The sequence below is a fragment of the Anastrepha ludens genome, chromosome 3 (assembly GCF_028408465.1).
Source record: "Anastrepha ludens isolate Willacy chromosome 3, idAnaLude1.1, whole genome shotgun sequence".
Taxonomy (NCBI): Eukaryota; Metazoa; Arthropoda; class Insecta; order Diptera; family Tephritidae; genus Anastrepha; species Anastrepha ludens.
The window spans coordinates 86132241-86156171 of record NC_071499.1 but is presented as its reverse complement, the minus strand read 5'-3'; the positions used below and the strand labels follow the sequence as shown (position 1 = coordinate 86156171).

General features: G+C 38.6%; 2 protein-coding genes across 2 annotated transcripts in view; one reads left to right on the top strand and one right to left on the bottom strand.

Annotated features, from left to right (window-relative positions):
* Nucleotides 1-21872, top strand: part of LOC128858364 (serine/threonine-protein kinase Smg1) — a 30245-nt gene extending 8373 nt beyond the window's left edge. The window contains exons 4-9 of the mRNA XM_054094560.1: nucleotides 14140-14462; nucleotides 17552-18347; nucleotides 18471-19046; nucleotides 19117-20163; nucleotides 20224-20671; nucleotides 20761-21872. Coding sequence (XP_053950535.1) covers nucleotides 14140-14462; nucleotides 17552-18347; nucleotides 18471-19046; nucleotides 19117-20163; nucleotides 20224-20671; nucleotides 20761-20966 — 3396 coding nt within the window. The 3' untranslated portion in view covers nucleotides 20967-21872. The remainder of the gene's footprint in view (nucleotides 1-14139; nucleotides 14463-17551; nucleotides 18348-18470; nucleotides 19047-19116; nucleotides 20164-20223; nucleotides 20672-20760) is intronic.
* Nucleotides 1150-8308, bottom strand: LOC128858365 (histamine H2 receptor). Its single transcript, XM_054094561.1, has 3 exons — nucleotides 7628-8308; nucleotides 7224-7542; nucleotides 1150-1649 (listed from the first exon to the last, which is right to left on the bottom strand). Exons 1-3 carry the CDS (start codon nucleotides 8248-8250, stop codon nucleotides 1233-1235), a joined length of 1359 nt encoding a protein of 452 aa, XP_053950536.1. The 5' UTR covers nucleotides 8251-8308; the 3' UTR covers nucleotides 1150-1232.
* Nucleotides 21873-23931: the final 2059 nt, after the last annotated feature.

Sequence of the window (23931 nt, the reverse complement as noted above, 5' to 3'; positions counted from 1 at the left end):
CTCGCATACACATACAACAAAATTATGCAAAAAAAAAAAAAATCGATTTTTTTTTCGCTGGAGACCAGAAGACCCCCTTAAGGCTGATTCTGCGAGAAAAGATTTGGTCGTGCATTTGTTTGTACTGCCAATTTGAATGCAGTTTCGATGAGTAAAATTTACCAAAAAGCATTGTTACCGTAAGCTGTGAAAATGTTTAAAAGAACTAACCAAACTTGTATTGCACAAGAAGACAACGATTCCAAGCATCGAAGCCGAATAATGTGTGCAGAGTGGAAACAGCAACATGGGACCGAAATGTTGAATAGGCCTTCACAGTCGACTGATGACAACATCCGATGAAGCGACGCTTTGAGTGTTTGAGAGAAACATTCTGCGCAAGATTTTTGGACCTTTGCACCGTGGCAACGGCGAATATCGCAGCCGATGGAATGGAGCTGTATGAGCTTTACGACGGTATAAATATAGCGCAGCGAATAAAGATCCAGATCGAAGCGAATAAAGATCGTTTCCACGGCAGTCGGTTCTACGTTACCGAAACGACCTGGATTTATATCCGGCCAAGGACTGTCACTCCAGCAGCATTCCCCGTATGTAGGTAGGGGGAATGTTTATGCTGCTACAACAACAACAACAACAAGATCCAGCGGCCACGCTGGTTGGGTCACGTCGTCCGAATGGATTCAAACGCTCCGGCTCTGAAATTATTCGATGCGGTACTAGCTGGTGGTAGAAGAGGAGGAAGAAGAAGACGTCCTCTGCGTTGGAAAGATCTGGTGGAGAAGGACTTGGCTTCACTTGGTGCGTTCAGCTGGCGCCGGTTAGCACGAGAAAGAAACGGTTGGCGCGCTTTGTTAAACTCGGTCAAAATCGCGTAAGCGGTTATCGCGCCAATTAAGAAGAAGAGAAGAGTCGACTGATGCTAAACCCATTGAAAATGTTTGGCAAATAGTTAAGCAAAAATAGTCAAACCAGTCAAGGCGAATTCGGCTAATTTTGAGTCAGAAATTAACACACTCGATCGCGATGTTTGAGTGACTTCAAAGTTTAATAATAAAATTGAATAGACTATGAGCTAACTGCTTACCCAGAATTTTCTAAGGATTCTAAAAATATTTATAACAGCCCCGGCATACATTTTTGCTCTTTGTTGACTTTTATTGATTTTGAAAGTTTTTATTTATACATTTTTGTAATATTTTTCTTAATTCTATTGTGGCTCTTCGCCTCAGTCATTTCTGCTCTTCATTTCGCACCCCTTCCTTCGTACCAATTTGCTTGTCGTCCATCAGATGTTCATTTCCCTTGATCGGTGCTGCCACTGGCAATGGTAGAACAGATATTGTAATGTTACTGTGACGTCGCGGCAAACTCTGTACTGAATTGCCACTATATACTATCAAATCCATTTTGTTCGGCTTGTGATGATTCGGATTTTTGCAACGTAACAAACGCCAATAAGCACGTCGAAAATTTGTATTCTTCCAGCAGTAAATAATCGGATTCATAGCCGAATTGAACATGGCCAAAGAGAAGGCTATCTTATATAGGACCATCGATATCTTGTATACTTGTAGTATTTCCAGGCAAACAACAATGAAATAAGTTAGCCAACAAATGGAAAAACAACCTATTATAAGGAGAACCATCTGTGAATGAGAAGCGGAAAAGTTGAATCAGTAAAAATTGTGTGATAAGGAAGTTGAATAGAAAACATTTACATAAAACACACCTACGTATTTACTGGTATGCAACGGTAATCGTAATAAATGACATATGTATGTACAGTGAGGTACTGCTTATTTCGTGCGTTCATTTGTTTTAAAGAAAATGTATGCCATTTTTTATAATAGTTATATTTTCAAAAAAACTTAAATGTAGGTACATTCAAAAATAAATATATGTGACCTGGTCTATGAAAAGGTTCCTTACGTGTCAAAAAATCATTTTTCACTTTTTTGTTGATTCGAATAGTGTGTGGAAGGCTCTTTAAAATGGTGAAAACCAGAAAGTCATAATTTGTTTAAAAGTTTGTTAAAAGTAAAAAAAAAAGAAAAGTACAAATACGAAAATACAAAAGCTAACTTATTTTTTAAAACGATTTCTGGGATTTGCATTAACTTTTTTTTATTTATTTATATAAAAAAAAATGTTTTTCACTGCTTCTGTGATTTTATTGATACTGTGATCTATGCTGAAGAAAATAAGCCAAACCGGATTGAAAAATATTAATATTTAAAAAAGTTACAAGGGTTTTTAGAAGTTTAAACTTTAACTGCTGTTTTCTCGAAAACTTGTTTTCGCACGTAAGGTACCTTTTCGTAGACCAGCTCACATATATTGAGAATTATGAGCATCAATAATTAAATTCATAGCTTATTTCGTAAACTTGAAAATTTATAAAAAATTTATGAAGATTTTTACAAAGTAATATTTTGTAGAGTAGCCTTTTTGTTTTAAAACTGGTTTTAGCCGGGACTGCATGGAGCCTGCAAGCTTTTTGTATATTCGGCTTTTTGGTATTTTCTCCACTCCTCTTGTTGTAACTTCCTGTTTAAGTCCTATGCTTATGTGACATTTTCTTATATTTCGCCAAAGAGCACTTCATAAACTTTCAACTACATTGAAATCGGGTGATTGCGCTGGCGTTGCCACCACATGGGGACTGTCCCGGCTAAGCTAAGATTGAACAATATCCGATTTGTGTTTGAAGTCGTTGTCTTGATTGACTAGAATTTTATCGCAAAAACACAAGTTTTCATCAATTTGCAATAAATTAGTTTCCTCTACGAAAGTTACGTTTCCCACCCCTGCTGATGACAGAGAACCCCACACCATAATGTGATCTTCAACGAGTTTTAGAGCTCCTCGCTGGTTCTTCGGCTGCAGCTCTGTATTAGATTTGCGTCTTTTGTCGACAACTCTATCACGGAATATTCAAGTTTATATTCCCGTCAAGTTTGTCATAATTAAGATATTAACTTTTCTTACCGCTTGCACTTTCTGCTCGTAATTTACTCAAGAAAATGTTGGTGTGATATTTTTTGAACAGTGATTCCAAATGTTTTCATGGATTATAGACAATTGTCACTGTGTGTTTATGTTCTTTTGCTGTATGCGCGTAAAAAAACAACGCGGCTATTGTTCGTATATCCGCATAGCGGTATTTTTTTACCACCACTGCTTGTCAGTTGCCTGTCATTGGTGAAAAGCGCCATGTCACATTTTTATGATTCAGATAACCGCATGTTATTTGGCTATTTATAGGGGCACAACCTGCTAGCATTGGGGTGTAGTATACACCCAAGGTCGCAGAAACAGGAAATAAACTCTTTTTTCCAGATTTACTTGATCAAATTAATTTTGGCGTTCTTATATTATTTCAGAATGCATATTGTATGCAGTATCCAGTTGTTTTTTTAATTAAATAGATGTTTCAAGTTAAGTCAAGAGTTTCTTTTTTAAATTGAAATTTAACCCATATTTTGAATGGGAATTATTAATTATTAAATTATTGCCTGAACGCTCGCAGATATCTTTATCTGTATATCTGGAACTTCGTGCCAAACGGTATCTGCCAAAACTTCAGCTGTGCCTGGTTTATTCATGACGCCACAAAAAGACGTTAAGCAAGGCGATCCTGACGGCCAAATCGTTGTAGAATACCGTGATTTTATTCTCCCCAGGAATTTAACTTGCAATAAATGAAGTGTTTCATTGGTTGTATGGCATGTCGCACAGACCTGTTAAACAACATATCGCCATATCGGTCTGCTGTGAATGCCATTCAATGGACATATTTTGATCTTCTTCAATGTTTTCCCCGTTAGCAGCGATATTTTGAAGTAAACGACTGGTGCTAATGTTTTTATGTCTTGAGAGCCAGAAAAATTTTCAAAATTTTCTATTATTTTTTTCATTCCGGGCGGATATAAACCGAGAATATTCACAGTTTTGAGTAGTGGAAAAGTTTTTTTTTTTTTCAGATCAGAAAAGTATTCTAGTTTTTTCCGCTCTACCATTTTCGTTGTGGCTTTTATGTATTGTTATAGAGCGATTTTGATGTTCTAGTCAAAAACTGTCAAAAGAGGTTACATCAAACTGTGACAGCTGTCAAAAAAAAAAAACACTGCTAGAAAGGAGAATCTTGAAACTTAGAAAAACCCTATGTCTAAAGTTCAACAAAATGTAAAGTGATGCCCCTAAAATGTGCCTTTGTATTTTTACACCAAAGATAACGATGTGCAAGCCCGAAAATCAGAAAGAAAATTTTCGTCAGATTTTGCTTTGCTATTTCTGCAAGGAGAAATCCTGAAAGTTAATGTGCTGTTTATGGTGGTGAATCCCTATAAGAACGGCAGGGTCAAAATTGGTTTCCCACATTTCGTTCTGGTGATTTTTCACTCAAAGATGAAAAACGCTCTGGTCGTCCAATTGAAGTTGATGCCGCCCTAATCAAAGCAATAATCCATTCGGCTCGTCACAGTACTACACGTGAGATTGCAGAGAAGCTTCATGTATCACATACATGCACTGGAAATCACTTAAAACAACTTGGCTATGTTCAAAAACTCGATTCATGGGTTCCTCACAAACTGAAAGAAACGCATTTAACGCAACGCATTAACAGCTGCTATTTGCTAAAGAAACGTAATGAAAATGATCCATTTTTAAAACGACTGATAACTGGTGATGGAAAATGGGTTGTTTACAACAATATCAAGCGGAAAAGATCGTGAAACAGGCCAGGTAAACCAACTCAAACAACATTAAAAGTTGATATTTATCACAAGAAGGTTTTGTTATTAGTTTGGTGGGATTACAAAGGAATTGTATACCGAACTATCAATTCTGATGCCTAGATTGAACAACCAACGAAATTAAACAATGCAGTTGAAGAAAAGCGGCCCGAATTGACAAATCGAAAAAGTATTGTATTCCATCATGACAATGCAAGGCCTCACACATCTTTGGCCACTCGGTAAAAAATATTGGAGCTTGGTTGGGATGTTTTGCCACATCCACCATATATTCCTGACCTTGCACCATCTGATTACTTTTTGTTTCGATCTTTACAAAACTCCTTAAATGGTAAAAAATTCAATAATATTGATGATGCCAAATCGTTACTGATTCGGTTTTTGCTAATAAAAACCAGAAGTTTTATGAACGTGGGATTATGATGCTGCCTGAAAGATGGCAAAAGGTCATTGATCAAAGTGAGCAATACATTACAGAATAAAGTTATTTAGTTCTATGAAAAAATTGTCTTTGGTTTTCTAAAAAAATCCGCAATTACTTAGTTGCCAACCCAATATATACTCTTTTAAACACTTTTTACCGCGAGTCTTGAAGATAATGCTATATTAAATTTAAAATTTCATATTTTTTACTATACACTCGTAGTGATGACTTAAAAAAAATAATTTCAGAAAATCTGCTGACGAGTCGAGATCAAATTATATTTTTTATTTTTATTTTTGTACTATTCAATAGTTTTATTTCTTTCAGTGTGATTTGGATTTAGATCCAAGAATTAATTATTTTCATTAAACAAAATTTTTTTTGCCGTATTGAAGCCCTGTATCGCATATAAGTCCCTTGTTGTGATAGGTTAAATGTTTGGGCACAAATCGCTGAATTTTCGCGATATTTTTAATGCTCATCTCTTTCTCAGTGGCATTTCCCCATACACTACACTCGGGTTCTCTTCACCAACCAACAGTTTGTGAAAGTCGACGATTTCGCTAAGCTCAGTATATTGAGTGGATGATTTTCGAGAAAATTACCGATTTTTTAGGCTTCAAAGTTCGTTTCGCAAGCGTAAAGTACTGAGACTTTCAGATAATGTTACAACCATTTTCGAATTAAAAATAATCTCGTCATGCTACATGACTTCAGATAGAAACACGATTTGCACTTTTAGGATATATTTTTAAAAAATCTGGCAAGTCTGACGTTCTCTGGTTATTACGACATTCAGATTCGTATTCAACATACGTATCAGAAAACCTTCAACAAAGTATTTGTCTAGTTTTTGGTTCAACATTTTGGCTGCCCGCTCAAATCATCTACTCGATTTACCATTCTCTTTAAATACGAAAGAGAGTCGAATACCATATAACAGTCGACGTTGACACGCTCTCACAACAGTCGGTTCTAGGTTATCGGAACGTCAAGAATTCCACATGCTACCAACGATTGCCATCTTAATAGCATCCTCAAACAATTACAGAGAATTCTCATGCTTTATTATTAGATAAACAATAAATATCTCGATTTTAATATTGAGTTGTTCTTGACAAGAATGATGGAATTCAAGATGGCGTCATCCCTAGACCGTTACATCAGCACAAAAACATAAAACAAACGAATAAAAGAGGTAGAATAAGCGACAGCATGTGGAAAGCGATGAAAAAGACAGCAGTATTTCCGACAGTCGGTTTTACGTAACCAGAACGACCCGGATTTGTATCCGGCCAAGGACTGTCACCTCAGCAGCATTCCTTGTATTTGCATGGGGAATGTTCATGCTGCTACAACAACAACTGCATTTTGAGGCTTTTTTTATTATTCGTGATTTCCCAATTTAATACGCGGCTCTTCATTTTTATTATTTTCTTCATATTAAAAATTAAAATATTCACCGACTGACTCACAAACAAATAACTTTGCATACAAAAGTTTGTTTATTTTCTGTGCTGATGTCACTCAAATGTCAAATGCGCAAATAACAGCGGAACTATGAATAACGCCATCTGTATTTTTTCTACATTGTGAGATTTTGAATATGAAAACTGATACAAATTTCTTCTTAGTAATTCTCTATTTCTTAATAAAGACATCGTTGAAAGGTGTTTAGACAAAGTTTGCCCCAACATTTTTGTGGGTAAAACGATAGGGACCAGTTTTAGTTATGACGTTTATGAATGCCAGAAAGTTTTTTATGAATATTTGTTTTTCGGTAGCGCAGACCTATTTTCACTTTCAAATCTTTTGCACTCGTAATTGAAAATCTGTTTAGGCAAGCCGATCTCCTATCTTAGCTCGATAACTGCCAAATTTACCGACCTGACTACAAATAGAAAAATTGTCGAAGAAAGTGTGTCTTTTTTATAGAATGCGTGCTTAATTCAATGGCCGTATGTGTATGTACATGTTTTTGCTTATTGTTTAAATCACACTGATGGGAACTCTTATCGCAAACTATAACTCCTATTTACCTGCATCGATTTCCAGTCTGGCATACGGCGTCCCTGCTTGTTGCTGCTACGGCTCTGCATTTCATGATTGCAACGCGATGGCTCCGATTGCTTTGCGGCTTCACGCATTATACGCCAATAAATCAAAAGCATTAAGGACCAGATCAGCACAAAGGCGGGGGTTATAATACCCGCCATATACCATGTGGGCAATACCTGATAGAATTCGCACTCAATGGCGGTGTTGAAGCGATTGTAGAAAATCGGTATGATAGCAACCGTCGCGCCTGCTATCCAATTAAAGGAGATAATAATGATAGAAACGCGGCGCGTCATGAAGCTGCAATAGCGATGTTTATGTTAAAATGTAGAAAGTAAGAATTTGTGAAAATTTCACTCCCCCTCCTTTCTTCCTCACAACTCACCGTCGATAGTGCAATGCATATACGATAGCTATGTACCGGTCCACAGCAATTGCAATGAGCGTCAATATTGAGACGCAACAGGTGAAGATGATAAGAACAAATCGCAGTACACACAAATCGCGCGATTGGCCTAGACTTGAGCCTAAATAGAAGGCGATGTGGTATGGTAGCAATATGCCGACAGCGAAATCTGATATCGCTAGCGATAGTATGAACATATTTGAGATTAAGCTGCGTAAACGACGACAAGTGGTTATGGCCAATATGGTGAGGGCGTTGCCAGCTAGAATGCAAACCATTATCAATGCGTTGCATGTGGCCCAAAAGATGGTCGCCTCATCGATGCCATAAATGGTGGTGCTGGTCACTGCTGACGATGTTGTTGTTGTTGTAGTCGTTTCGGCTATGGTGGTGCTCGTAGATGTGTCTAACGATACCATCATAACATTCATAATTACTTGCAATTCCAATTCATTGGCTGCCATTGGTGTGTATGGCTGTTGTTCTTGTTGTTGTTGCGGTTTTAAATAGTATGTTGAATCGTATGCGTTACATTTTTGTTGGCCAATTGTGTCCAACGTGTGATAATATTTCAACAGCTTTAACAATGTTGTGTTTGTCATTCAGTAAAAATACCCAAGCGGCGAAGTGGTTACGCGAAAAAGTGTATTGAACGTCTACCGCTCTACTATAATTTGTTGTTTATTGTTGGGCAAGTGGAATAAGACTAAACGCTGTGTTCGTTGTAAAATCTATAACTGGGAGTTTTAGTTTACGCAAAATACGAGGAGCTGCGTTTTTTCCCACGCCACTTATTATCCCCCGCTTTTCCATAAATACCCACTCAATCATCAGTAAATGCTCGCGATTTTGTTGCTATATTGGCGATAACAGGAATTTAGTTTTGGCAACGATGGAAGTGAAGTCGCTCTAACCCAATCAATTGTATTTAATCAAAGAAAACCCAAGATATTAGGGAGTATTGGAATATGTTGGGTTGAATTAGGTTTGGGAGCCCAACCACAAAAAAAAAACCACAATAAGTAAAAAGGTCCAAATTGAACTTTAATACGCGTGCACATTTTAATAAATTTCGATTTGATCTGGAATCGACCAGACTCATAAACAATGAGAGTAATAGCTTGTGGCAGGAGACGGGCTTACTCTTAAAATATGAAGAGTGGACGTGGTTTCTATCTGATCTCTAGAATATGTATTAAGATCTGGGGAGCTGGGATTTATCGAGATACACGCATTTACCCAAAAATGGATGTAACACCGCCCAATTCTCAAAGTTTTACATGTGCCTTTTTTTTGGTTCATTATTTGTACCAAATGTGCGTAATTTTGGTTCGTTTAAAACAGAGGCATTACGTTTTTTGAAAATGACCAAATTGCTTTGGCCAAAAGGTAATATGTGTACCAATTTCCTTTGAAATAATTTTTTTCTTCTGCAAACTGGGTATTTTTTCCTTCAGCTGGTCTAAAAGGTTTCAATAATATTCAGAATTCATTGTTTTACCAGTTTGCAAGTCATCCGAGGAATGGAATAAGGGATTCTCATTAAATAACTTCGACACTACAGTCTACACAGATGGTTCTAAAATGGATTGTGGTGTTGGAGCTGATAAATATTTTCATAGACTTAAAATTGAAAAATCTGTGCGTCTCCCTAATATTATACTAGCAGTGTCTTCCAGGCGGAAGTACTGGCAATTGGGGAAGCTTGTAGGCTACTAATCGCAGATTTCTCTTTTAAGGGAAATATCGCTATTCTTTCCTATAGCCAAGCTGCAATTCAGGCACTGGATTTAGCTACAACAACCTCTATGGTGGTGGAACAAAGTGGAATAGCCTTTCCACCTTGAGCGAAATCCATAATGTTACCTTAATTTGGGTACCGGGACATCGGAATATTGAAGGTAATCTGCCATGAATATCGCTCTTGCAGAATCGGTATTCACACCATTAGGCGCAGTTAAGAGTACACTTTCTCTAAAATACCCTCGAATCGCGGATTGTAGATGGAGAGACCAGACGAAATGCAAAATCAGCAGAACGATGGTCCACCTACAACCTCGAACAATCATCAATATTGTTAAACAGGAAACGACGGGACGCCTGGAGACTAACGGCAGTCCTAATTGGCTTTTGGTCTGTCGGAGAACAAGCAGCCAAAATGGGCATCCCTTACAACACATACTGTCACAGTTGTAAACAACCGGAGAAAAAGGAAACAATCTGCCACTTCCTCTGTGAATGTCCTGCCCTATGGAAGGACAGAATGTTAACTCTGGGCAAACCGCTGTTCGAGAGTCTCGAAGAACTGTCTGGCTCAGATGTCTACAGCCTAGTAAGGTTCTTAAACCGCACAGACTGATATAGTCATGCCGTAAATAACTGGTACACAAGTTGCTAACGAGGATGTGGCAACAAAATGGTGCGGAAGCGCTAGTTGGATTCTGGAAGAATCACCACTCAAACCAACCAACAAACCAGTAATCCACAAACAAAATTCCTTTCACATCCCGAAAAACTGAAGCTAACACTTTTGCCGATTTCTGGACACGAACTCGTTTTGAAGCCGAAGAACCAAGTTTACATCACTCTTTAACCTCTTGTTTTGATTTAAGATCATGGTGATAGACCCAAGTCTCATCCATAGCGATGAATCGACGCGCAAAACTCACTTTATCCTTTCGAAAACGCTCTAAATGTTGCTGAGAAAGTCGCAATCGAATGTGGTTTTGTACCATCATTAGCGAATGCGGCACCCATTGGGCACACAGCTTTCTGAAACCCAATACTTCAGTTAAAGTATTGCTTACACTGACTAGAGCTTCTATTAAATCTCTTTTCGTCACTTGACGATTATCCAATAGGCTTGTACGATCACGTTTATATTCAGCAACACATTTTTCGTCTGTACTAATTTGTGGTGAAAAGTCCTTGTACACTTTCAACATTCGTTCAAGAATTTTCTTTGCTTTTAAATCTTCCCAAAAAATAAAAATTCAATTAATGCACGATACTTGATTTTTCCCCTTGTAGAAAACACTGTAACACGTCGATACTAAATGGCATGCAAACAAAGAATGAATTGGCCGATTGAAATGAAACTTCACAAGCGTTCATATGAAGAGTGTACCAATATAACAAACATAATTTAGCAACGCCTGCTGATTTTGCATTTCGTCTGGTCTCTCCATCTACAATCTGCGATTCGAAGGCATTTTAGGGAAATTGCATTCTTGACTGCACCTAATGGTGTGAATACCGGTACTGCAAGAACGCTATTCATGGCTGATCCCCCTCTTGGCAGTTCATCGGCTTTTTCGTTACCTTCTATGTTCCGGTGTCCCGGGACCCAAATTAAGGTTACTTTTTGGTTTTCACTCAAGGTGGAGAACTTTGTTCCACCACCATAGAGGTTGTTGTAGCTAAATCCAGTGCCTGGATTGCAGTTTGGCTATCCGCTATTGCCCTTAAAAGAGAAATCCATGATTAGTCGCCTATAAGCTTCCCCAATTGCCAGTACTTTCGCCTGGAAGACACTGCTAGTATTAGGGAGACGCACAGATTTTTCAATTCCAAGTCTATGAGAATATAGTTAGCAGTTAGTATTGAATGTTTTTTTATTGTGTCATTGTTTATGACAAAGCGTGCCATTGCTAGAAAGCACCTGCCATTTTGAGTGATATTATGGCATATTATGTCAAATTTTGTCGTCAAAATAATGATGAATGAAAACAAGGCATAAGTGGCGTGGGTACTGAGATGTAAATGCACTGACTGTTTATTAGATAATGATATCAATATTGTCGACAGAAATCAGTAATTGCAAGCTCTTATAAAGGCGATAATTATTTTCTACATCACAAAAACACAATTGAAGGAGTCACGCAAGAAGGAGCCAGCCTGCCAGAGATCTTGCAGTTGTGGACCTGATTGTGTTTGTGCGTGATTATCGGTTGTCCGGATTGTATAAATAAGTATTACTTATAGGTATACTTAGTCTTGCCATAAATTCTGTGACAAATTTTGCAATGCATAGGGCGAGAACAAATTCGCAGAAAAAAGTTACGCTATTTTTTGCTTTTGCTCCTGTGCAGTGTCTACTCACAAATTATACTCAGTTTCGTGGCAAATTTCGCTGGATAACAATGGAGTGGAGGCTAAGGAATATAGCATTGCATTACAAAAGTGTGATAAAAGTGCAAGTGAGATTTACGAATTGCTGAAAAATATTAATATTTCGAGAATGTTGGTTTACCGCATGATCAATCGTTTATCCCAAACGTCTGAAGTGACAGACAGAAAAAGAAGTGGGGTCGTCCTCGAACCTCGGCGTGGTTGGAACCAGTGCAGCCATAAACGCCGTTCGAGAAAAAAATCGCAGAATCACCCCTAGAAAGCAGAAAATCATGTCCAAGGAAATGAATGTATCGACCAGTTCTATGCCAAGACTAATTAGAGATGATCTCCACCTGAAAGCCTCCCGTCGCTCAACTGGTCATCTTTTGACAACGCGTTTGAAGAAAACTAGACTCGACAGATGCAAGCAGCTTCTTCTGTCGCACGTGGTCAACGACCATGAAAATATTCTTTTCACAAATGAGAAAATTCTCACTGTTGAAGAACTTTTTGATAAGCAAAACGACAAAATGTATGCTAAATCTTCTAAAGACGCAAAAATGTTGTTCCAAGGGTTCAGCGTGGCCACTATCCAGCCTCCGTAATGGTTTGGTGGGGAATGTCTTGTCATTTCTGCGAAAAAGTGGTAAAGACCGAGGCAAAAGTATACCAGGAGAATGTCTTAGAAGGCGTGGTGGAGCAGTTGCGCAGTACTTTCTTCAATGGAGAGCGCTGGAGATCTTCCAACAAGATTCCGCTCCAACCCATAAGACAAAAACCACTCAGCAGTGCCTAAAAACAATATTCCTGGGTTAATAGCCACAGAAGATTGGCCGTCTAGAAGTTCAGATCTGAATCCATTGGACTACAGTTTGCGGTAAGAATTGGAGAACATGGCCTGTCGAAGACTTCACAGAAATTTGGAGAGTCTCAAACAATCTTTGGTTCGAGCAGCGACGTCAATAGCGATGGAAACCGTGCATGCTGTAATAGCTGAATGGCCTTATCGTTTGAAGGCTTATGTAAAAGCAAATTGTGACCATTTCGAACGAAAATTAAAATTTTTGTTTTTTAATATTTATTTACAAACTTAAATGAAACTAACTTCATCACAAAAATATGATAATTTCATATCTATAACGGACTTAACTTGTAACAGAACTTATGGCAGGACTAAGTATGTAAATTAGTTGAAAAAGCTACCGAAGTCGATCAAATTTTGTATTAATTATTTTTGGGTTTTTCTTGAACTTAGTGCGGTTTCATATCTAATCAAAAACAATAGCACTGCACGACATGACTCGTCAGGAACTTCTTCCTTTTCGGTTTATTTTCATCAAACCACTGGATTAGGACATAGCACTGCTTAGGTACCGCCATTGTTAATACGAATACTCTAGCGATCCATCAAATAATGTTATGAACCCCATATAAATATTTGAGTGTGAATCGTAGCAGATAATGAGATGGCGAAATAGTTCATGCCAGGCATTCGTTGATGGTATTCGAAAATGAGCAAATCAATGGTACCTACCTAAAAAATTGGTATCAGTACGTGTTATTGTGCATATCTGATACAAAAGAAATATCTACTATGTATCGTAGTTTTAGCATTTTCATATCGAGTTGTATATAGGAAAATTTTCTATTTAATAATATCTCTAACATTATTATGCTAAAATCTATTGACCCAAATAACTATCGCATGCCATCTTTCAAGCACTGACTTAACGGAATCTCAGTACTGTAGAGGTGTGCTGTTATTAGTTGAAATAATTGATAAATTTCTTTAAAACAATGCATTTTCGAAACTTTTTTGACTTCGAAATTTTTTCGTCATTTTTTTTTTGACTTTTCAATTTTCTACTCATCGTGAAATCCCCCGCCGAGGCCCTAACCTAACCTAAAACACCAAGAGTATTTACAATGGAATAACTTTTATTTTTCTAACCAAAGTATTATGCTAATGTGGTCTTCATAGTCACCCCTTAGGCGGCAAAGTTTTTTTTCGAATATCAATCAATCACCTTTTTAATCCTTTTTGGCCTGTAAAACAACTGCATATAATACAATAATTAAATAAGGACTGCGTGTAGGTGTATACTGGAATTCATTAATATGGGTTGAAAGGTGCAATATAATATAAAAAATATAAAAACATGTTTAGATTCCGAGAACCTGCGTATTTTCAATTAACAATATAATTTACATACATACATATATAGATACATATATTTTCTGTATTTATGTAATTCCATTACTCCAGTATTCGATATTTCCATTCAATGTAATATACTTATTTATCATTAATTCTTTTATCATTTAATTTATTTACTATATTTAGCGCTAACTTTCATTTTCCTAATTTTTTTTTACAGGGAACTTTCCGTGTGGGCTGTGAGCATGTGCTTAAAATATTGCGCAAGGAGCGCGAAACTTTGCTCACATTGCTGGAGGCATTTGTTTATGATCCGCTGGTAGATTGGACTGTGAGCGATGATGGTACAACAACGGTAACACGCGCCACCTCAGCTCATGCAGCTGCGTTGAGCCTCAATGCTTTGGATGCGATAACAGCGGGTTTGCCAAAATCCAACGGGCCCGTCGACGACGCAGTGCAGCGCAAACAGAATTGGGAATGCACTCGACAATCGTTGGAAGTGCGCTTGAATGAGCTCAAACCATTTTGGACGCAATTTAGGTGAGAGAAAATTTTGTATAGTAGTAGCAGGGACTAACTTAGTGGATTCGTTGTGCACATTATGTTTAGACTATGCTTGCTTGACGAAAAATTTGCTTGTGAAAGAAAGTTATCGAGCCACACTCACCGCTAGTGAGTATGGTTTTACTTTATAAAACTGGTCTGATTCACTATTTTCAATGCTGCAACCCCATTTTAAGAGAGTTTCATTAGACCGCGTTTTGTTGCTTCAATATTGCGAATTCTGGTATTGCCCATCGTGTTCACACACTTAGCAATTGCTAGTTTTTAGTCTAAAGTCGACAACATTGGGAAGAACGAAAACACAAAGGGTGTTGACGGAGCACGAGCATCACAAGTAACGAATTGAAGCAATAAACGTTTCCCTGTATAAACGCGGACTTACTAATACTCATTAAGTGCTTCCAAACAAATGTAATCTTTGGCAGCTCTTTTCCAGTCCTGCCAACCGTTTTTTTTTATACCGGTTGCATCATCAATTCGCCACTTGCTAACGCTTGGCAAACCGAAGAGGCCAGGTATATACTCCGCGCGTATTTTCCGTATAATCCTTTAGTGATTGAAGAATAATTTATGTTGTAATAGCCGGTTTCATTAGGCGAGACCGAGTGCCACGCGAGTACGAAACCTTATTTTCTAATATCTAATATGATTTTTTTAAAGAATCTTAAGTTATTAAAATTGGCCGACACATAAAAACGCGTGGATATTCACCTTTCAGTCTAGCTCATGCCTATACTAACATTTCAAAGCGAAGCTTCTCAGACCACCAGCTTCAATTTGTACGCCTTAGACTAGTAGGATATAGTGGGCGAAGCTAAATATCTATCAAAATATCACATTCAGGATAGCCACCGGGTGCCTTTTGATGCCTACTGCCTTTAAACTGCGGCCTTTATGCTCCCAGTTAAGCGATTTAAGATGAAATGGGCAAGTGTTGCATAGATATCTAATAGGGATATGAAAGTGAACGCTTCGCAATAGGGATGAATAATCAATTTCCCCTTTAATTATACTAAAAGGCAGTAAGATTATAGGCCTTTAACTTTCTAGAGACTTTAAGTTAATTAAAATCAAACGGGAATTATAGGAAGGGATAGGATTTCAGAGCATATTTCAGGAACAGTTTCTGTACAGGTTCAATTTTCTCAATTGCAAATTGGTGCCAAGACCTTCAGATAAATGTTGCATACTCTAATCTAGAGCGAGCAAATGAAGTAAAAACTAATTTGAGAACGTAAGGGTCCGAGAGCTTCGAGGTATTACGCCGCAACAAAGTTAACTTGACTATTGCAACATGACTATGAAAACATTTTTTGATATTTAGAGAGATGCCAGAGTTACTGCGGCAGCGAATGATCACATTAATGTCCGATTATAAGTATAAAATGCATTGCAGTCAATTCGTAACAACAAAAAAGGCTTAATTTTTTTCGACAATTTTCAATAACAGTTGTGAGATAGAATTTCGTGTAGACAGATCAACAATGACAAAGTTCTCTAAATTTTTAGTTGTGCCTCTTTAGATAGAGGAGGTTGCGCTATTTTCACTCGACGTACGAAATTCGTGGGTTTGAGGCACTGAAATTAAAGTAACTGATTCAGAATTGAAAGAACCACCATGCAAAGCCTACATATTTTGTACAATCCGGGTAGAGTGAACTAATTCTTGTAAGACCTGTTCACTCAACCAAGGTTGTTCACGGAACTCAAATCAGGCATTTAAAGACAATTTAATTTACTCATAAAAAATATATTTTATTTCAAATATAATACATTCAGTTCAAACATTAATATTTATAAGTAATAATAATATTTAAAATAATACAATAATATTTTTTTCCAAAAAAGTCTTTAACAACAATGCTTTGTTTCTTATTTTCCTTTGTGCCACGTCTTTACAGCTTAATTTGTAAAAGTTTGAAGGCCAAGTATATGTAGTATGATATCAAGAGAATTAATTTTTTCTGTGGCCTTGTCAAAATCTGGAATAGCTTCTGAGGCCGTTATAACATGAAGTGAAACTTCTTAGGCGTCGACGGGCGAGCGAGAATGGAGAGTAAAATTTCAAGGCCATGCAACGTTTTGGGCATTTTCGTTCCGCGAGAGAGAAAAAAGATATAACGTAGAGGAAAGGGAGAGAGAGAGCTATACCTTATATATTTTTCCTGCGTTTTTCCTTATGGTTGCTAATTTCTGGTGAGAAATAACACTGCCTACTTTTTGGCGCTTGTTTTTGGTGCAAACTTGTAGGAAATATATTTTTGGTGCCTACTTTTTGGTGTTATATTTCCTTGGTGCCTACTGTTTGGGGCGTTTTTTGGTCCCAATTTTTCTGGCGTTTTTTTTTTTTTTGGTGCCTACTTTTTGGCGCTTATTTCCGTTTCCTGGCTAGTGCTGGTGCGTACTATAAAGCAGGGTTGAGTGTTTACAACATTTTTTGGATTGTTTACACTTGTATTGTAAACAATTGTAAATAATGTAAACAATTGTAAACGTTTACCAGCATATGTCATTTCAACATATGCATATGGGGAATGCTGCTGAAGTGACAGTACTTGGCCGGATATAAATCCGGGTCGTTCCGGTAACGTAGAACCGACTGTCGTGGGATTTATTGGTATTCCCTTGTGGTAAATTGTGCCGTTGCTGCGGTCCTGGAATCGCTGCGTTTGTGCGGCTGATAAACGTTCGGAGTAGTGCGCATTGTTGCCACGGTTTGTGTCCGGCGTTTACCTACACCGGTCGACTCTTCTCCATTTTTTGTAAATTTTGTCTATTTGTATTCTCTGCAAATGTTGTGAGTTTATTTAGATATATATTATTTCTCTCTTTCTCTCTCTTATTCTCTCTCTGGTCGCTCCCTCTTTCTTTGGCTGCTCTGCCTTGAAAGTTTCACTTCTGTTATGTGCACTACGCTAACGCACTTTTTTTTATTCAATTATTAATGTTTGTTCACTCTGCTCGATGAAAGAAGTGCAGTTAAAACGCTGTTCTTTCAACCCCGATTTCACTGTATATATTCTATCATAGAATTTCTGCAATTTACTCAAAAAATGTTCTTCCAGAAACGATCTGCAGGTGCGTTTGATTGAGATCGAAGACGTTCTTGATCGTCTAACCGCGCTGCAGGCAGAGATCCGTCAGGAAGAGCAAGAGCGGGATCGCATTACTAAACAATCGGCAATGATACGAGAACTACAAACACTCGGCACAGCGATGGGTAGTCACGCCTTGAATACGGTTACCGATCGTCACAACACTTTAAAGCATGACAAAGAAGCCTTTAGTACAATTAAGGAAAATGTTAGGAAATATCAGGGTGACACTCGCATTCTGCTGAGCACATACTTTGAACACCTGCTTGCCGCTTATGTCGCAAACGAACTACCAGCTCTACAATTACAGGTGTGCGATCTGCAACACAATGTGCCAACGAATGAGTTCGAACTACTACGCACTCTACTTGAGCAGAGTGGCCAGGAGCGGTTGTATGCGCAGTGTGATTTCACCCGCAAGGAAATGGACAATACACTTTATCAGCAGTGCCGCTGTGTTTTGGAATGCATTGATTTGTTGCAACAATATACTGGTGTAATGCAATTCTATCCCCGTTCGCGTTTGCTACAAAATCGTTTGGTTAAATATGAAAAAGCCTATAACGGCTTATTAAGTGAAGAACTGAGTGTGCGAGAGCTGCAACAGCTACTGGAGGAGTGGCAAGAAAGCGATGAAGAAGTGAGTGAGATCAAAGATAAGCAGCAGATCGTGCAGTATGCAGCTTCGCTGGAGAAGATATGGATTGAGGTGAATATGGAATTGACTACGGCAATCAATGATTTGAATGGACACCCCAATCAAGTGGTGAGTAGCGAAAAGGAAATCCAATTTAAACGTTTTTTTTTTAGATAAATGAATTCGCAAATTTATTTTTAACAATAAGGGGAATTACTTATTAATGTGTCTTTGTGTTGATTTTCCTTGCAGTCAATGTCATTCGAGTCGACCGTCATGACTATACGGGCGTTTATCGCCTTGAATCCGGACAGCCATGCACTAGCGATTCAATCTTCCATGCTGGAAACGCTTTCAAAAGCCAAAGACTCATTCTTGAACTTCGAAGAGAAAGCTTTGGAGACAGAAGATTTCTCTTTGCTCAACCAACAATTGAATTTCCTCGAAATGCTACAGCAAATGTGCGAAGTAGCGTTTCCAAATGAAAATCAACATTACTGCGATGATTTAATTGCACTATCCGATACGCTACAATCGTTGTACAATTTGAAAACGGCATTTGAAGTGTCGCTGCCCGAACGTATTGTGCGTTTGTTTATGCAGGATAATGTTTCTGAAGTGCAAACGGCTTTGGCTGAGATATGTGCATACGAACCACACGATTTCGAGTCGGCACTGCAGCTAAGCGATGACAGCACGGAAGTGGCGTTACTCTTCAACGAAATTTACGCGCTCTTCGATGATTTCGAAAGTCGTGTTAGGCTGCTCAAACCAAAGGTGGAGCTAATGCTGGAAAATAACTACGATCCTGTTTTCAAAGAATTTGTGGTAATGGAGTTTTGGAATTGAGTTTCTTTAGTAAGTTACTGTTAATTCTTGTTTTTCAACATATTTACAGCAAACACGTTTCCTTGAAAACACTATTGCCGAGGTCGAGGGTTCAATGAAGTACGTTGTGATCGTTACCATTTTCCGTTTGGCTTGCGATAATGTGGCCGCGTTCATAAAGAGCGATTTGCAACTCATTTACGATATGCGTCGCTTTTCGGCACCGTTAACCAAATACATCAACACGATCCAGCGCTCGGCTCTCTGCGGATTGCCATCGCTGTTCGCACACTTGTTACATGCTAACCTCAATACACTCGCGTCAAAATTTCTCAATTTTAATTGCATGGAACCAACCACATACCTGAATGCCAAAGCCTTATGTCAAAATCTGCTGCACGCGTTACAAGAGGGCTTCAGTAGTAAACACTTGCAAACACAGGTGCTTTTGCATACCAAATTAGCGGAGCATTGCGCTCTGGCGGGCACTGCACATTATTGGTTAAACGAAACTGAGCTCCAGCAGACAGATACACAGCTCATGTACGGCTTTCCGAAGGAAAAACTGCTAAAGTCCGTGCAGACATGCAGTCAGTCGTTGAGCGTTTGGAAGCACACAATGGTAAAGATACACGAAGATGTAGATGAATACACGACGGCTGTGACACAGCAACTTAACTGGGCGCTGCAATCGAACAGTAGTCTGCTGGCATTGCAGGAGAGGTTCGTGGAGTGTGTGAAGGCGCAAGCGTTGCGCTATAATGCGCTGCTGCAACTAACTACACAAATGTACGATTACGCTAACGTCTTGCTGCAGTTTGAGATGTTACAGGGTAAGGACAATCGCCTACAGGCTGACAACGCTTTTCTAGCGGTACTGCAGCAGTGGCAGGATGCCATGACAACAATGGAGCAGAGTAACGCAAACATTACACCAGTTGAGCAATCAATTGTACAGCTGTTGGACCCGGAAGGCAAAGTGGATCAGTGTTGGATACAGAATATAGCCGGTTTGCTGGATGAAATGACGTTCACTGCGCAGCGCAAATTAGCCACGCTCGAACATAAAGAAGATGCATTAAAGGAGGGACTATTCGAGCTGGGGCAACAGTTGCTGGTGAGAACCGTAGTTTATCTCGTTATGCGAAATAACTTTTCAATCATTTCTTTGTTACAGCCTCTTACGGAGCCTCAAATGCGCAGCGATATGCGTCAGCTCTTCAAAGCTATCACCAAGAATGACCGTAATGTACGCAACGCTGCTGCAACGGATAGAGTTGGGTTGGCAGCGCACACAAGATATCTACAACACGGGTTGCGCATATTCCACAACAAACTGAATGAACTACAAATGCAACTACTTGCGCGCAACCTAACCGACACCACACCCGCAGAGCTAAAGTCGAAAGTGCGCGAGCTACTGGATGCTCATGAGCAAAATTACGGTGCATTGTTGGAGTTGGTACAACGATTCAAAGCCGAAGAGTGTGAGAGTTCGACAAGTAGCGCAACTGTAGATTCGCCGTTGCGCAATAGAGGCAGCTATGCGGCAGCTTTGGAAGGAGTGCAAAAACCAAGCGGCAATAGGGAAGAAGTCGCTGATGACGGCGCTGGTGATAAGAAAGGTATATTTTGTGGTATTTTACTGCGGAATCTATTAACTTTATACAACTTAAAATATTGTAATATTTTCATATTTTATGTCCTATCACAGCTCCGGCTTCCAACAATCCCGGTGAACAAAAGCGCAACGCATACGCGGTTTCCGTTTGGAAGCGTGTGCGCATGAAATTGGAAGGCCGTGATCCAGACTCGAATCGTCGTTGTACCATTGCCGAGCAAGTTGATTACATAATACGCGAGGCAATGAACCCCGATAATCTAGCTGTGCTGTACGAAGGCTGGACTCCTTGGGTGTAAATTCTTAATGAAACGGCTTCATATGTGGGAAGCCTTAATTCAACTCAACTCAGCAGTAGCAGCAGCAGCAGCAGCGGCGGCAACATTCGATGCAATGGACAACAGTTAGCGGAAGATAGAAAGCAGTAGGAGATGTCGGACGAAGGCAATGGAATAAGTGGAAGATGCAAAAAGCTGATCATCCGATACATACATACGTATATACAAAACAATCACCATTAATACCCGAGCAATGTCAATGAGTCGCCAGCTATTTGTGGGGAACATTTATCCATAAAAGAGGAAGGGAGTAACAGTAGAACGTTTCTGTGCCGCACCTACCCTTCAACATTACAACAACAAAAAAAATATGACCATTTTTTGGTAGAGCTGGTGGCGCAGACGTTGGGTGATTTGTTCGTTAGGATGACGAGATTGGAAAGTAAAATTCAGTCACTAGTTAAGCGTGTCAGCATTCGATAATTGTCCGTTGCACTTCACTGTCGCGCGTGACTATAACTTGATTTTGGAATGGGTTTTATTTTATTGCTGTTTGATTAAAGTCGGTGTATAAATGGGAAATTAATTGGGATGCACTGATGTAGTACTGCGAGTAGGGGGTGAAGTGTACGGCGAAAACTTGTTGTGTGCGCACGTTTCGTGGCTGGATTTCTTTAGCAAATTTCATTTAAATAACATTTACTTTTTAAAATTTCTTTTCATTATAATTTTCATATTTATTTCCCGTTGTCAATATTCGAGTAAACTCTTTGGGCGGAGATTTACAACGACATCTATAGTAAACTATCTGGTGACCTAATTTTAAGTTGGCCGTGAATTAATAAAATATAAAAGCTATACAATATACATAAATATAACAGCTTCTTCGAAATAAAAAATTGGTCTGAAATTAAATAATTATATAAACGTATTTTCTTTATTACTCGGAGGAAGAAAGTAAAATAAGGGGTCTTTCAAAAGTGACGCATAGATGCCAGTAGTGAATATTTACTAGACGGTGCCTTTTCAATGTCATGTTTGACCTTCGTCAAGTAGACAGATGTAAAATTTTACACGATAGAAAAACGCTTTACAATTATTGAAACTTGATATTTGATTTTTTTTTTGTTGGCACGAGCTCCTTGAGGACAATTCCCTTGGAATCGTAAAAACAAATGAGCATTGACTTGATTTTCGAATTCTCCAATCGCGATTTTTTGGGTGGTGACTCGTCTGGGGCCTTCCATTCAGCACTTTGACGCTTAGTTTCAGGTTCATGTTGGAAATACCACATTTCATTACCAGTTACAATGTTGTAAAGGAAGTTCTCGTCTTTTCTCGCCGCGTTAATGAGGTCTTTCGACTGTTGAATTCTGAGCAATTTTTGGTCCTTAGTTAACTTGTGCGGAATGAAACGTGCACAGTCCTTTCGTAAGCCCAAATGATCAGTTAAAATGCGATAAATCGATGGATTGGAGATTTTCAACTCCGATTCCATGAATTTCAACGATGATTTCGATCAATTTTTGATAAATTTACGAACGATTTCGATGAAGTTTTCGGTGATTACCGATTTTGGGCAACCCATTCATTGACATTTATGTCCTCACAACCAACTCTGAAACGTGTAAACCACTCAGGAACTCTGGCACGAGATAGAATATCATCGCCATACACTTTTCTCATCAATTCAAATGTTTCGTTAAATGTTTTACCGATTTTAAAACAAAATTTGATATTAGCTCTTTGTTCAAAACTCATTTTTGTACCGACGACACAACCACACTGACACTTTAGACGCAGGAACTTCGCTTCCCCATAGCAAAAATTTCACATTCGTGAATGAACTTACAGCTCCTCATTACTTTTACAATTCACTTGAATAATAACAAAAAAAAAAAAAAAAGTAAAGTACTCTTGCAATTCCAGGTGATGGATTATATTTTCAATTTCAAAGAATTTGCAAACAAAAATACATTACTAGCACATAATTAATACCAATTACAAAATATAATTCCTTGTAATTGGAATTTAAAGAGAAAACGTTTGCAATGACTTCGAAGGCATGAAAAAGTAATCGATTCTTTTGCTGGGGATTGTCAATTATAATCATTCGGAAATATTATTGAAATTGTGATGTTATTGCACTTTTCAAATCAGAGGTAGCCGCAATCAAAGAAGCGGCTGATTGGCTACTGAAATGCGTACTAACAGTCAAGAAAGTAAATATTTACTCCGATAGCCAAGCGGTAATTAGGGCTCTCAGATCAATGATGGTGCATTCGAAATTGGTCAGGGAATGCCTGCCCCACTTTCGACTGCATCCGAATTTTTTGACATTAGGATCATTTAGATTCCTAAACACAGCGACTTCGCGGCAAACTGTGAGGCGAATGAGCTGGCCAGAAAATGACATGTGGGGTGATTTCCCTGTGAAGGGAGAGAAATGGGGTCCCCCTGACCACCTGCGCTCTGCTCCTGGAAAAAAGGGCTTCGCGCCAACTCAGCGAGCTCTGGGAAAGTACACAAACTTGTAATGTCGTTAAATCCTTCTGGGCACAAATGGTTCGGGGGCGCTCAAGCGATCTTAAGTTGACAAAATCTCAGCTATCGAACTTCGATGTCAAAGGATGCATTCGATTTCTTCGTCCAAGTGTGCGCATTCCTTACCTTTTAACCTAAACCGATTTACCGAGATCTGCTTCCGTTATTCCAATGCACGCCAGTGGATGCAATTTACTTAGATTTGTGGCTGCTACTTGTTCTTTAACTTTAAACCTGCGTGCTCAAGAAGCTTTGGTAAGTATTGATTATACCACCGTAGGTTATATTACCACAATGCCGAATGCAGACAAACAAAAAAAAAAAAATAGATTTTTCCGCTTTATTGACAGTGTGAGCATTTTACTTCAGTGAGTCTGCTTCGAGCATAATCTCTGGATAATTTGCTTTTTTGGATGAACTAATATTGGCACCACTCTGGATT